Source organism: Ischnura elegans, assembly GCF_921293095.1.
Source record: "Ischnura elegans chromosome 13 unlocalized genomic scaffold, ioIscEleg1.1 SUPER_13_unloc_3, whole genome shotgun sequence".
Classification (NCBI taxonomy): domain Eukaryota; kingdom Metazoa; phylum Arthropoda; class Insecta; order Odonata; family Coenagrionidae; genus Ischnura; species Ischnura elegans.
The window spans coordinates 2,728,955-2,745,193 of NW_025791659.1; the positions used below are offsets into that span (position 1 = coordinate 2,728,955).

The following is a 16,239-nucleotide window of genomic DNA, read 5'->3' on the forward strand; positions in this document are numbered from 1 at the left end:
TTGTTGTTTGTTTGGTCTTTGAAAATTTCTTATTTTTTCTTTTTAAGTTCTTTAAGAATGGCACCTTTTTCCCATGCTCAAGGGCTAATTCACATAGATCTATCCTTTCTTTATTTTGAGAGTAGAAGATTTTACAAAAGTTATTCATGTATATGAAATTCGATTTGTTTTATACGTCTTCCAACCTCAGGCCACCTTTCTTACCATTTAAATACAGTTTTTGGTTCGCATTTAAAGATATGACCATTCCATATTGTGCCGGTCCCGCCTCCCTGGTATGGTTTAGCCCAAACCCCCCCCCCTCCTTTCCTCCGATCCGTTAGGACGAGTGGGTTTTGCAAACGAGACGACACGTACGTACTTGTTTTTCCCCGAGTCGGAGGAGTCACTGCTTCCGTCTACCACTCCCCTCCTCCGATCCGGGATTAGGGAACACCGGTTTCGGGCGACCAGCGCCGTTGGATTTGCTATAAAGCTAGTAAAATTGGTGGGGGGCGGAAGAATCGCTATCTGCGGTGACCAAATTCCCACCTTAAATAAATTAGATTCCGGTTCTTTTCCTTTTAACATAAATCACTCTTAATGAACCGTTAACAATACAACAACAACAAATAACCCCATCGACATTTGAAATACCCTCCAAAAAAAACACAAAAAAATTATACCTTTGAACACAAATATACCCTAACACTTAATAAACCCTCGTACACAATATTGATTAAACAATGAAATTGTGAATAATTAAGTAATGCCTTCGAGAACAAAAGCAGTATTTTAGTCTTTAAGGCAATTTAAATAGCAACCCATCTACAATGATGAGATCAACACTCGTTAGCAATGTCAGTTTGTTTGAGAAAGAAGAATTATCGTCAATGCAACTTTGAACAATCAGAGAACAATGAGGGATTGACACAAATCACTGGTCCTTCCTCTTCTTCGGACGAGAGAGAGAGAGCACGAAACAGTCACTTTTTTGGGGGCACACTACTTTGGCTATGACTAGTTTCACGAGAAGAAAATAGGGAAATTGGGGCGTATTAGCTTACGCTTCCACTCTGCGGCGGGGATCTGGGCCAGAAGCCACTCGGGCCAACAGCCGGCTGATTGCGTCTGCAAAACGTGGCCAGTGCTTCCTCCAAAGATTCGACCCCTTCAGCGCCCAGGAACATGCGTAGCAGCTTACTCACGGCCCTCCTCAGCCTTTCCTTCTCTTTGGTGCGTTTTTCGCCGTAGCGCACTTTAAATTTCTCTCCACTGTTGTGCGTCACTCTCCTCCTCCGATCCGACATCCGATACCTTGTTCTCTCTCTCACTCTCACCCGTGCCCGGCCTTTTATCCTATCTCATTTACCCAGCGTTCCCCCGCACTAACGTCGTCTGCACCTCTCACGCACAGTGACGACGTTAGCGGGGAACTGAGCGAACTACTTTTTCGCCTTTCACATGTTCTCCGAGTCAACATGATTTGAAATATTATACAATACAAGCGATACAAAATGATATTTCACAAAAAATAAAATAAACCACTTAGCAACACAAATACAAAATAAGGCGTTCCGTCACAATATTAAGCTGTTAGTTAATCTTATTATGTTTGCGTCTATTTTTTTGGTAGTGGCCATGCATGTGAAACATACCAGAGCGTATTTGTAATTCTTATTCTGGCTATAATTGGTATGTTTGATTGGGCAAAGACAAAGCAATTATGCCTCCCTCGTGCGAGCACTTGTTCCAAATTTTTATTTATCATATTTGAGATGTTCTTTTCCCACTTTAGGCCTAGAATTGTTATCGCCAGTGTCTCTTCCCATGGAATGTTTTCTGTTTAATTCTTTGTTTTGCGTAAATTTAACACTTTTGTTTTATTTTGATTTTGTCTTTATTCCTGCTTTTTCATATTTTTTTAATGATCTTTTTCACTTGAAGTACCTTTATTTCATCTTTTATAAAAATTGTTGCATCATCCGCGTACGCGATTGACGAATATATTTCCCCCTTCTTTTTGTTCCTAATCCGTGGTCCTGATTATCCCTTAGCATGGAATCCAGCGCGATTGAGCATAACAGCATTGACAGGGGGCACCCTTGTCAGACAGAGTTTATTATGCTGAAAATTTCTGAGAATTCATTTTTTATTTTTATTTGTCCCTTTGTGTCTTGGTATGTTTATATCGTCGTCCTTAACTCATCGGAAGTATTCATGTTTTTCAGGATTTTCAAAATCCTTTCTATCCGTATCAGGTCAAAGGCCTTTTCTAAGTCTACTGCTATTATCAGTGGGTGCGTGTCCAGTGGTCCAGGTGATGAAGTGATGTCACTGATAAGTGTAGTGGCGTCGATTGCGTTTTTGCTTTGAATGCCTGCGTATTGATGTTTGTATAGAAGAGGTGTAATTACTTGTTCTGTTTTATTTTTGATTATATGTGTATATCTTGTGGCTGAATTTCGGTACTGGTTTTATAATTGCTAGTTTCATTTTCTCTGTTATGCCGTGTTTATTAATGTTATTGAATAGTTTTTTGAGAGCCGGTTTTAGGATGTACCAAAAGGCTAAGTAGAATGCATTAGTGAAGCCATCCGCACCTTTTATGCTATTTATTAAAAGATAGAATGATTTTGAAACTTGATAATTTATACTAATCTCGTTTGCACTACTGTCTTGTTTCCTATCGATAGCATTAAAGTCTCCCCCATTACTGCCTTTACGTGGAAGCAATTTACGTAAGGAATAATGTCGTTATAAAATAGTTTGTCTCTGTCCTTTCTACCTAAAGCCCCTGAAGGAACGTACACATTCAACATATTTATACCCTCCACTTGTGAAGTAAGTATTCTGGCAGACACGTTTCCGACAGTTGTTAGTTATTAATCCTGTTTACACACAAATAATTATACCTAGGTTAGTATCAGCAAAAGTGTCATAGTTATATTACTATCCTCAATTCTTCATGTGCAGTGTCTATGTTATGATTTCAAAGTATTCTTTGAAGTTTTTTTTCATGTAAATTTCATGAAAATAACCTAATACATTTACAATATTTACCTACCTATATTTAAGTGTTGTGTGCACATAATAGTAGCGTATGAAATTGTATTAGAAACTTGAAGTCATTATTTTGTCATTCAAGGGTTTCCTCCGTCAATATTTTATGTACCACATCACACACCCCAGGGACTTCTTCGGGTTCTCGAACTGCTTATAAATTCTTTCATATGGCTTCATTCACTACAGGCCAGACATGGATGGAGGTGCGGGGACCAGTGGGAGTGGGTCATCGCCTGTTCTGGTCACTCCTAATGCAAGGAGGAAGAGGAGAAGTTCCTCGACATCCGAGGACGACCTCTACCGACTGGTAAAGCGGGGACAGGAGGACAGGGAGAGGATGAGGCGGATGGAGGATAAGGAGGAGAGGATCTTCTCCCAAATGCAACAGTTGACATCCTCCGTGGAAGTGTTATTAAGAAGAAAAATGTCCAATCTCCCACACCGTTGAACCCTCCCCTCCTCACCAGAACCTCAACCAGCTGTTGCCTCTGCCTTTAGAACTCCTGCCCCTCAACCATCTGCCACCCACTCTCTTCCCATACCTCCATCTGATCTCCCTCAGTCCTCCTCCACCTCAATAGAAGAAAGGGCTCCAGGGAGGGCCATCAGGATTCAACACCCTGATGGCAGGCTGGTCGACCTGAAGTCTTTCAAAACTATGGCCGTTTTCCAATTCGCAATTATTCACCCTCCGTGCACTTTTCGATCGTCAACTTACGGATGTGACGACAGCAAGGGTGGATCCAATCGGCGAGGGCGCAAGGGAACGGAGGGTAAAGCCGTGTCCCAACTAGCCATTAGGCATCATGTATTTAGCCAGCCAGATTCTGGGCAGCCAACCACAAGGGAGCATGAATTGGGACATCCTTACGCAGGTGCTGCCATCTACTGGGCACTAGGCCAATGCAAAACAAGAGATAATCGCAATGATTTGCACAAATGATGAACAAAACCCATCACATTCCACCGCATTCCACATTGTCAACGTTTACGTGCAGTCGTGTCGCTTCGCAAAGTTAATTTGAGTTGTTGGGTGTTGGAGAAAAGCATTTTCTCATTCCATTAGTATTAGGCAACATTTTAGGTTAGATATTGTAGTAGAGGGTAATTTTTAAATTCGTTGCGTTAGTGTAATTTAGTTCTTGTAGCATTAGGAGGTAGTACAAGTGTAGCATATTTTGTAGTTTAGCATATATTCCTTTCAATTCAGTATTGCAATCGATTTATAAATTAGGTTCAATTTCCCATTTATTTTAGCAAGTTAGTTTTTGTTGTTCTTGTAACATTAGGAGGTAGTGAAAGTGTAGCATATTTTGTATCTTAAGTTAAGCATATATTCCATTCGTAATTTAGAATTGCAATCGATTTATAAATTAGGTTCACTGTTCAATTAGGTTCAATTTCCCATTTATTTTAGCAAGTTAGTTTCCATTGCGTATTTTTAAGGTCAGGGTGTATTCTGAGGTTTAGCCACTTAAAGTTTATTATTAATTCGTTTTAGGCCTAACCATTTACATTTAGTCGATTCAATTAATGTAATTATATTTCACGTAGATTGATAAGTTTTTAGCATTTATAGTATTTCCCTAATTTTAACTAGCACCTACTTAAATTTTTGCCCATAAGGTTTGATTCGTTACATATTTAGGTACAGACTTTCCATTTCTCTTATCGCGGGGAATTAACGGGTCGTGTTTTAGTAATGGATGGGGAAGTGCTTTTTCTGGCACTGCAAGAGTGGCTGCAGCAGGAGCAGAGGCTACTACTTCTCCTGCAGTGGGTGCTGTTGGCCGTAAGAGAACTGTTTGCTGATGAGGAATTGGTTGGTATTTCAGTTGGAAGATTCATTAAAACACATGTTATCACTTCATGCATTTATCTAATTTCAATCTTCTGTACATGGAAAGACTAAATTATGAAATTTCTGGCCAGGAACCGATGCAATATTGCCTTCTAAACCGGGAGCAGCAAGTGATCCGGGTTCTGCTGGGGGGTCAGTGGGATATGCGGAAGCATATCCGCGTCTCCGAGGAGGCATTTCATGACCTCCTGAGGATGGTCTCCATGAACAGGGGGAGTGGATGGGAGCAGAAGCTGCGGCTGGCAGTGTTCCTGTTTTGGCTGGCAAGCGGGGCATCTTTTCGAATAGTCAGTTCGAATTTCGGGATGCCTCGATCATCCGTTCCTCGAATGGTGCACCAGATGATGCGTCAGGTGCTCGCGCTGTCTGGGAGGGTAATCTGTATCCCCAGTAATGGCGAGCTGGAGGCGATTGGGGCAGGGTTTTTGCCAGGATGGCAAGGAATGATGAGCTTCGTTGTGTTGTGGGTGCCATTGACGGCTGTCATGTGGAGGTGATACCGTCCGGCCCTAACCGGGCCGATTATTTTAGTCGGAAGCTGAGGTACTCGGTTCAATTCCAGGCACCCATACGGGCAAATTTGTGGATGTTTTCGCGGGTTACCCTGGGTCGGTGCACGACTCGAGGGTATTCAGGGCAAGCCCCCTGTACGTTAATGCGTTGTATCCCCCTCAAGGATATGCTATATTGGGGGACAGCGGCTACCCCTGCATTGCCGACCCCATAGCCGTGCTAACGCCATACCGCGAGCCAGTGGCAGGGCCTATTCAGGCTCGTTTCAATGCGCACCACCGAAGGGGCAGGAACATAATAGAAAGGAGCTTCGGCATGCTAAAGACCAGGTGGAGGTGCATATTTATGCAGCGGGTGACGTTGCGTCACACCCGAGTGGCGAACGTAATCGGGGCCTGCTGCATCATGCATAATACATGTCTGACAAATGGCGACATTTTGGTGGGAGATGGACTTGTTGGGGAAGAAAAGAATGTGGTGGGAATGGTGGGGCACCATGAAAATGGTTTCAACTTAAGAGACAATATAGCCCGACGTATGTCGAGACCTGATATTGTGCCAGGACATTTGGCCGACCATGACTATTTATAAATATTTTGTGTGTTCAATTATTGATTTTAATTTACAACTCTATGTACATTTCAAGATCAATTTACCTTGGCAAGGAAATAACCCCTGTATGTGTTCCCTCTCTCCCTCATTCCTTATACCTCATCCTTAAAAATCTAGGTCACCGAGCAGTGCATCCCTCCAGGAGCTCAGGGAATAGAATGGAATATCTAACTTCTTTGCAGATGCAATGAGAAATGGTACAGTAATGCTTAACATGCACGAGGCAGTCAGTGAAGCGGATGAAAAATTAATTAATTTCAACAGTTGTCTAATATGGTGACAAAATTGCAAAGATAGTATGGTCACTTTCACAGTATATTCACTGAAACCCCAATATCTTAACATGCCTCCATTTAAGCATACTACTTCGACTTCCTTTTCTAGCTAACAACCTTATATACGGTTAATTCCTCCCCCGATCATAACCAATGTGGACAACAACATGGTATAGAGATAGAGAACTTCATTCAGCAAATGGCTACAAGTAAATTTAACACAAAATGGAATTTCAAGAGGTGAAATTATCAGATTCCCATCACTCTTGTCTCACAATCTGAAGCATCAACCCCTTCACACGCAATTAACTACAAAATTCTTCTGGGTCTTCATGCTTCCTCACAATGCTCACCAGGTATACCTGTATATGAACGACTTACCCATAGATATTGTACTGAGCAGCAGAGAGGCAAGGAGTTTGAAGGAATGGAATGGGCCCAGAGGGCTAGGATTAAATGAAAAGAACGGATATTAAATTAATTTTTTATTTTCGTCATAACTGCGGAACAATTTCAGAAATTCATCCCCCCCACCGCTTCTGATCCTCAACCGCCTCCTCCACAGAGGCTACCAGCCTCTCCAATGCATCCTCCCTTGTGCTGGATGACCTCCTCCTCCTCTTAGGCGGTTGAGGGCTGTCGCTGGATGAGGAGGTGGACGCTGAGGAGCTCAAGGAGCACCCATCGCCTCCATCCTGCAGGCTCCCTGGGGACTGCGGCTGGCTCGAAATAAACAGGCAGGGTGGAGAAACTGCATCCCGCTCTGAAAGTGCCCAGTGCATCACCCCTTACAAAGGCCATGTGTCCGCACACTCTCCTCCTCCTTCCCTCCCACTCTCTGTGGCAGGGTTCCTTATGTCCTGCAATAATAGTTAAAATGAAATTACTAGAGAGGATATAAAGAGTAACCAAGCATCCATTTCCATTCCATTATTCAACTTCCTTCCATATTATCCATTCTTACTTTGAAGAAATACAGGAAAAAATCAAAGGGGAGAAAGCAAAGGAAAATGTTCTGTAGTAAGATATGAGCATAAAATGCAAGGCACGAAAATCTACGCTGCAACGTGTTCATTCTACCAGTGCTGATGCTAGTTTGTCCAATCCTGATAAGCCTGCAACGGCAGACCTCATGAGTGGCACAGTAACTGACACCAACCATGACCCAAACAATCTGTTAAACATCAATGATAACGTGATTACTGTAAATGAAGAACTTTTTCTGGGGGAGACACAAAAGAAACAAGAAACCAATTATGGCCAAGAATTACTCATTTCAGGAATGACTATGAATGGGCAATCAGGTTGGTCTTGGCTAGAGAAAAAGGATGATATTTGGTATGAAATATAAATTTGAAGCTAAGAGTGTCAAAATTTATATATCCTTACATTTGATAGTCTGCGTTAATTAAATATATATGACAGTAATCTAAGTGTAAAGTGAATTACATTGTGTTATAAATAGCTTTTCAGGAAAATAACTAGAGGGTCAGCAACTAAAACATCAGGAATCCAGTTTAAGAGAGTGTGCACAGAATTTTGAGGGTCAGGAATAAGAGCATTTCAAGCCAATTACGAAGAAAGTAAAAATGATACATTTTTAAATTTACACGATCAACAAAAACGATGTCTTAAAGAAAAAGTTTCAAAACAGTTACTAATCAAAAAAGAAATTAAATATGCACTCAAATTGTTCCTGAAAGGATATAATTTCATGGCTGAAACCTTAAAGGGTCATGCATTGGTATGTTTACCTTACTGTTTACCAAAATGTCAAGATTCAACAACAAACAACACGTACGAAATCATTTCATCAAAAATCATTTAAAACATGGAAAATTATACCCTTAAGAGTTGATTAACTTTACAGGCTAATAAATTCAGGATATTGGATAAGCAGTTACTGTCGTTGCTGGAAAGACCATGCCACAAAAAAGTTTTTCGATCAGTTAAATCGAGATTCACTTGAAAGCCCACACTCACCTTGTACTTCTTACATGAGTTGTCCCACTTCTTTCTGCTTTGCGAAACTCCCACCTTCCCCTCCAACTCTTTAATGATGGCACTTAAGGAAAGAAAGGGAAAATGTATCAGATAAATTACTGAGAAGTGCTTTATGATAATTTTAAATTATACCTCAAGAACGGCACTCATATTCATCATTTCAAAAGAGGGGAGCAACTAATTGACCATAGTGAGAGTTCATTAAAATTCCACACATTAAATTTGACACAGATTACAATAGGGGTTTCACTTTTATTAAGGCCAAGTTACACTGTAAATTAACCGGTACTAGTTAATGTACTTTGCAAGCATGATTTTGGCAGAACGGAGCGGAACTTGCACGAATCATAATAAAAGAGGTTATCTGTTCTGTTCACGCATTTACCCACTCATTTTTAGGGCAGTTTTAAGGTTAATTTTCTCGTTCATTCATTCATACATTAACAAGTAGGTATTAATTTGCCGTGTAACAAAGCCTTTCCACTATTTCATGCTTCCTCTCGAAGTTGTAGTCTCTTTTCTTGAAGTAAAAGGGTTTACGGTAGCATTACATACGTTCGTGCATTACGCGTCTAAGGATTTTTGCCCTAAGCTATTAACTTTGATCATATTATTTATATTAGAATTCAATTAAAACTTGCAGTAAGCGTAACACAGCTAACACACCTCACAATGGAATTTCTGTTAACACGAGCAACAACATACATCATCACATGCCTGCTGTAACCGTTCACTTATTATTCCGATATCAATATGAAATTTTAAGAAAACCTGAAGAATGCGGAACTAATTATTTATAGTTAAAAAAAAAAACAATGTGAACTCACCTCCATGCCGTCACCGCGGAATTTCGACTTCCGTCGAATAACTCCGCCTTCTCTTTTCTAGTTCTCACGAACTTCTCTGTCAGTTCCAAACTCCCTGTAACGATATTTCATTATTACAAACAAAAAAATTACCAAGCACTCGAATAAGTCGCAAATCACCAACACTACTTACAAACAAAATATTTCCCATCGGCGGCAGCCATGTTTCACTTTCAAGACAGAGGACGGTGAGAGCTGAGGACGCTTTGAACGCCTTGAATCATGGGAAAAGGGGGCGAAGGATGCACTCATCGATGCCTAAATCTGGCGGCCGCGTTAGCTGGCTAAATTCCCTCCCTTATGCTGGCTAACGAGTTGGGACATCCTTCCAAGAAGGCGTCATGGCTAAATCCTGCAATTGGCATAGCCAAATGGCCAATTGGGACACGGCTGAAGTGAGCAAGGGAGCGCGGATGCTCCCTCACTACCTTCCCCGCGCAGGAAGTGGACGTCAAAATGGCGGCAACGGAAAACTCAGAAATCTTGAACTGGAGTTGTAAGTAATTTTTTGTTTATTATGTGAAGAGAGAGCGTCCAATCGTTGCCAGAAAAGTCAAATTATTAAGCAGTATAAATTGCAAACGTAAACAAACCGAGTAGTAGGGTGAAATTAATTCTTAAATCAACCACAAGATGTCCTAACCCGACCCTGCGCTTCACAACTCGTTACTGCCAATAGTTCGCATTATTTCCGTTCACACTTTATGGCGCCAGTAGAGCATTTTTAAGGAAGCAGGGTGCAAGGGAGAAAGGGAACGAGGGAATGAGTGCATACTGCGTAGATTGGAAAACGGCCTATGATTCTTTCTAAAAGTTTGAAATAAATATCTCCTGATATAATTCTGGTGTACAATTAATTAATCCCATGATAAATTAATAGCATAAAAGAAGCTTTATTGCAGTGGACAAGGCCATCTTAAAGGGTATGCATGCGGTCATTCACTACATTTGGAAAGTTTTTTCCTGCTACAGTTTGTTCACTTCAAGGAAGAGCATGGTTGATGATGTGGATGCTATTCATTTCAGTCCATGCTCGATCACAGCATTACAGAAGTGTGGTCACTTTAATGTAGTAGTAGTTCTTGCTTATTTGGGGCAGCTGTTTTTTTCGGGACAAATCATTGTGAACATATGATGTGAAGAAGATCCCAGAGTCAATTCGGGTTAATAAGGCCATTCTGGCCATGTAACCCCTGTCATTGCCTCCTGATTCATTGAAGAGACATTTTTAATTCTCACCTTGGTCATTTGTAACATCTTTTCAAGGCTAGTAGATTGATGTCAATGGAATCTTATATAGCTAGAATCCCAAAAATGTTTGCCTTCCACCAACTTTGTGAAACGTAGCATTTTCATTGTCACTAAGCTATCAATTCCATTAAAATATTTAACTCATTTGGGTCATTTTGTGAAAAAGGTAATTTTTATGTATTGCATCATGAGTGGTGTAATAGCATTACATTAAAATTATTAACAAATCATTCAAGTATGATATATAGGTTGCCTTAGTTCAAAGTTGTCTCTCAACCAACTGATCAAAAATTACTATTTTCATAGTTTGAGTGGCCTTACCAAAGCTCAAGTAAATATTATTAGTCTCTGTCATTGTAATATAAAAATGTAGTACCAAGATAAAATATTGTGCTTAGGGCATTCTCATGCATTTGGCACATTTGCATTATCATACCAAGGAGACAGCCGAACTACCTCCGCAGTTTGTACCGTAAAAACTAGAGGTCATTAATGCAGCTGTGACTGCGTACATGGAATGGCATTTTCAGCGATAAATATTTTACCTTTATTTTCTCTTGAACACTTTTAATATGCTGTAATTTTCAAGTTAACCATTAGTTATGGCCATTTTGTTCCATATGAGAGCATACGTAACAGTAAATAAAAAAAGTGTCCAGCTATCCTAATCATTTTAAGGTGTTACTGTAATTACGACAAGAGGATTTTACCAGGTCTATTGAACTATAGTCAACCAGTTCTGCTTGAATGAAAGGAATGCATAATGGACTCAAAGCAAATGATCAATTTATGTACTTAAAAATAGAAAGGAAGATGACAAACTAATAAAAAAGAGAAAAGAGAGTGGCTAATAAGAAAATATAAAGAAATGGTGTGGACAGAAAACAACAGCAACTTAGGGTAAAGAAATCTGCTCAGGTCAGCTCTCCTGAATGCCAATCACGTCACTTGACCTACACCTGCAAACAACTTCTGTAAAGCAGTATTAAAAACTGTATGAGAACTTTATATGTCTCCCCAAAAGAAGAAAGGCTGTCATTCAAGGACAAGTGCAACGCTTGCATTTGGGTCTTTCTGATGGTGTGAATACAGCATCAGAGGAAAAGTAATAGAAAGTAGATTATCAAATACTTGCTTAGTAACCTTTTTCAATAAATTGGCTATTTCACCTACTTTATTCCCTTAATTTTACATTACCAATAACCTGTTGTGAACAATATCCCATACGTAGGGGAAGGTAAAGAAAATGTACCGTAGTTGAAAATGCTTTATTGATAATGTCACACATACATACTTGAAGCATCCTCTCTGAGGTGCGTGGAAAGAATAATGCAGCACTATGAAAAATCTGACGGAGCTGAAATACCATTTTTTGTAACATGAGCAAAACAAGTGGTCGACCCAGCTTGTCCTGAAAATGAGAGGCAATTTTTTCTTGCAACAGTTATGGTTTGGCTCCAGCGCAGATTGCATGCAAGCATGTGCTTGAAGCAGTTGGCTAATTCAGTTATGGCTTTTCAAGAAAGAGGTAGCTGTTACAAACTTTTGACTTTCGTGTTTAAGGTACTGGCTTGATAAGAAATAATTTACCCATGGGAAAGGTACAAAAGAATTCATGACAAGATGTAACACACATTTTCATCATATAATACAATTACCTAAGTAACTGACACATAATTGAAGCAAACATTGAGATACATTCGTGGGGCCATCATAAAACCAGAGTTAAATTTGGAGTTTTCCATTAGCTCTTTATACAGAGGTGGAAGCCCCATACTGTGCCTAATGCAGTGAGAAGCCTGAATTACGGAAGGATTGAAAATAACAATTTTCTTACATTAATCCGCCGGCTGGGTATATAGGTAGGACGTAGCCTGGGTAGGACAGTTGGTCGGAAAATGTGCTGGACGGATGACGTGCCAGATCTCTCTCTGTTCAGAGCTCAACCTCCTCAGAGCTCAGAATAAGCTCAACCTCCTTAAGGATGTTGGTATCAACATTATCCACCAAAAAAGATGAGGGGACCAGCCGCAGGGTGGCAGCTTTTCTGCGCCATTCGTAGGAAACAGCAAAGCGGAACTACCGCGTGCCTCTGCCGGCGAGGGTGGCGGAGGAGTACGAAACCCTTTCCGCGCTCGTCCCCGCGGGCCCCTCAACTGAAAGGCGAGTCGAGGATGCGAACGAGACTTTCCTCAACATCATTCTACCAATGGTTCCAACAATATTGGGCACAGGCCCCAATAAGAACTTCACTGACAACCTGGATGAGGTCATCTCCTCAAACCTAGGGAAAAAATTTCAAACGACTGAAGAAATGAGAGAGAAACGAAGAGAAAAATATGAAGATTTGGTTGGCAGGCAGCGAGTTGAAGTTCCCGCCGTGATGGCCTACATGTGCGACATGGTTGGCAGGCAGCGAGTTGAAGTTCCCGCCGTGATGGCCTACATGTGCGACAAAAAACTTTGATAGTCACGCTGTGGAGAAGGAAAGGCTCCGTCTCAATTGGCCAGAAACCAATATCGGCAGAAGTCCGTTTCTGAAAGCGGTTTCGTTATCATGGGAGAAGATTAAGCGAAGGGGAATAGCGTCCGTGGTGGCGATTCCCAAAGTTTAAAATTCTGTGGGTGGGTGGAACTTCACGGTTCACAAATGCGATCTCCAATTTTACGTTAAATAGCGTTTATATCATGTTGGCTTATATTGAATTTCACTTTCCAGATTTTTTTAATATGTTTATGAGTGCCTGGCAAGGAAGTCCAAACCCCATGAGCATCTGATATCACACTCAAATTTGGATCATCCACAACAACATCTGTACACATTTCATCTTAACGTTTCCCTTCCAGTCATTGTGGCATATATGCAGCAGAGGGGGTGGGGTTTTAGTGGGTTTGGCCTTAAGGCGAGTCCCACACTCCCCGAGAACCAAAGGTCGGGGGTGCGTAAGTGCATTTTCCAGTCTTTGAATTCCTATAATTTTGACCATCACAGCCCACGCCTTTGGCGTAAGAAAGTGACCACTCTATGCTACGTGGGTAATATTCTTACGTAGCTTAATTTTCTAATAATGTTCCACTTCAACTTCACAAAGCCATTGTACAGATTTACGCTGTAAATGACTTAATGGCAGATATGGCATTCAAAACACTTCAATTCAATTAAGAAGGATTTCCTGCGTCAGAATGTAAGAAGTCGAACACGTTGAACAACTTTGGCCCACGCTTCGGCCAAGTCCAACACTTGGGACCTATTGGATTTGAATGACGCTTTAGAATTTATTCATCTGAAAGTGTACATTCATTTCATTCATATTAATGACGAATAGCAGAATATTGACCTTAATATGCATCAAAATCTGCATCAAATTCCCTTTTATCATTAATGGGAACCAGGATTTTAACGAGGACGGATGCCAAGTCGAAATATGTTGGACTAAAGGAATCTATATTAGATCCGTGGCCATATTTTGAGCTGGTATGTCTCGAAATTATTTCATTGTTATAAAAAAGTCCGTCAGCATTTCATGAATAATATCGAAAGCTTTTACATTTCAGAAATTCATAATATTAATTCCAAGGGTGTTATTTTGTTTTCATGCAGCTTACGACAAGAATGCCTTAAACAACACTTGATATTTATTCATCTGGTTCGAAGTTTAGACTGACTACATGCATAGTATTTTTGATAAGCGGAGGATTGACGTAATCGTGCCTTGGAAGCCGAGGACAACAAAGGGAATAATGGAGCCAAGGAGGAGGAGCCAAACAATGAGAGGAAGGCAAAAAAGAAGGCGGAGAAGGAAACGGAATGGTGAGAGAATAACAGAACACGTCCAAAACCATGGTTTTCAGACTGATTCAAATGTTCAGCTTAAGGTTCTCCACAATCCTTGTAAAGGTAAAAAGTTGGATTTTCTTGAGCAGTTGGGCATTTTAAGAGCATGTCTTAACCCCCCTCTCCCTAAGGTACATATAAGCTCGCAAAATTTTTGTACATTCACCTTGATAATGACGTAGTGTACAGTCGAAACCTCGGCCGGTATTAAAAACTCTTGTAGAACATACAAAAGTGTCTCTTCATTATGTTTCCTGATTCAAATGCGACGGTTGCAGGAGTTGATGCATGTGGAACGGAGAAGGTGGTTATTGATCCTGAACTTATTTACCGAAAGAAATTTGGTCCCACCGAGAAGAACGTCGAAAAGGCAAGGCCCAGTGTTGAGCCAAGGGATGACTCTGATTCCGATTTTGTTCCCACACCTGACGAAGAGTGAGGAGGACACGACTGAGAGGGACGTTGAAAAGGCAATCCCTCATGTTGAGCCGAAAGATGACTCCGCTTCGGATTTCGTAATCCCAACTGGTGACAAACATCAGAGAGAGAGGCGGATGGACACCAGGGTCCGGTGGTACCGTCCGATGGGACGCTAGAGGATGTGGCTGCGTGACGCAGTGTATTGGCAGATGCAAGAATACGTAACCGCCAAATCAATCTTGCCATCCTGGATTTCTCGCAATCCTTCGATTCTGTGTCACACCTGGCGATCATCGCGTAGTAATAGTCGTCATTGCAACATCGTCTCGGCGTAATACGGCTAATCATCATTGCAATTTTAATAGAATATACTTTAAGAAGAGAATGCATTATACCTTTTTAATAGTAAGCCTGGATAAGAAGTAACTCCGACGCACCCGTTTCTATCCCTAGAATTTAATTTAAATTAATTCTTCAATTTGTATTTTTTCACGACAGTAACTTCCACACAATTAACTTCATTAACAATAAGTTCTCATTATCGTGGTTACGTTTAAATTTGCGTTGGAAATTTTAGACACCATTTAAAAAAGGATTTTAGTTTTTTTTTAAGAGATCCAAAATGGATAGGGAAAGAAACAAAATCGTCAGGACGACGAACAGGAAGAGCCTTCAACGTGTTGGGGCTATGAAGTCATGCACTACGTGCGGAAAATGCTCATATCACTGAGAAGCGGAAATATTTTTAAGTCTCTCACCGCAAAAGACCTTGATTGACGGATGCCCGAGGGAAGGGAATGGAGCAGGGAAAATGGAACGATGCATTATCGCAGAGGTGATGCCTTGAAGTAAAGAATCTTCACGGGCCAACCGGGTGTGCGAGAAACCCGGGTTAGAGTATCCTGCGCCCACAGATTTTGACCGAACCTTCTTGAGACGTTTGGACTACTAGGGCAGACGCGTGCCCGAAACTCTAAAACCCTCAATGTCGAACACAACCACAGGTTTAGTGCCTCGGATGGCACGGGACGCTGGCCCTCATGATGATGACCCTTGCACCTACACGGCTTACGATCATTGGATTGTTTACCCGTTCGAGAGGGGGAACCAATGTGATCTCTGCGGTGGGACATTCACCACCAGCACCTCACTGCGGCTTCATTTGAAAGAGACGCACTCTGGTACGAGACAACGATTTCGCTTTGCGAAATGTGTTACTAAGTTTCGAACCTTTCAATCAGTAGCTTGTCATTACCGCAGAGTGCCCGGCGAAAACGATTTCACTTGCGAGGCGTGTACAGGTTTTTCCCCTCGCAAAGGGGTCTGTCGACTCACGAGCGGCACACTCACGGTGAGTTGCGAAATGAGAAGCGCCTCTTAGCGACACAAGTCCCCACGGTTTTCAAACCGAAGGGCCGGAAGGACTACGTCTGGAACGAGTTAGAAACATAGGAATTAGAGAGATTGCTTGCGAAATACGCTGGAGACGATCGCTTTTACGCTAAGATCGCCGCTGAGTTGGGCACAGCTGAGCATAGCAGGTGCGAGCTCGACGGC

General features: G+C 41.4%; 1 protein-coding gene across 1 annotated transcript in view; it reads right to left on the minus strand.

The window, feature by feature from the left end:
• The window catches only part of LOC124172966, a 382,467-nt gene extending 373,068 nt beyond the window's left edge, over positions 1-9,399 (minus strand). The window contains exons 1-2 of the mRNA XM_046552496.1: positions 9,310-9,399; positions 9,138-9,231 (exon numbers count right to left, since the gene is read on the minus strand). Of these exons, the coding sequence (XP_046408452.1) occupies positions 9,138-9,231; positions 9,310-9,340 (125 nt within the window). The 5' untranslated portion in view covers positions 9,341-9,399. The remainder of the gene's footprint in view (positions 1-9,137; positions 9,232-9,309) is intronic.
• Positions 9,400-16,239: the final 6,840 nt, after the last annotated feature.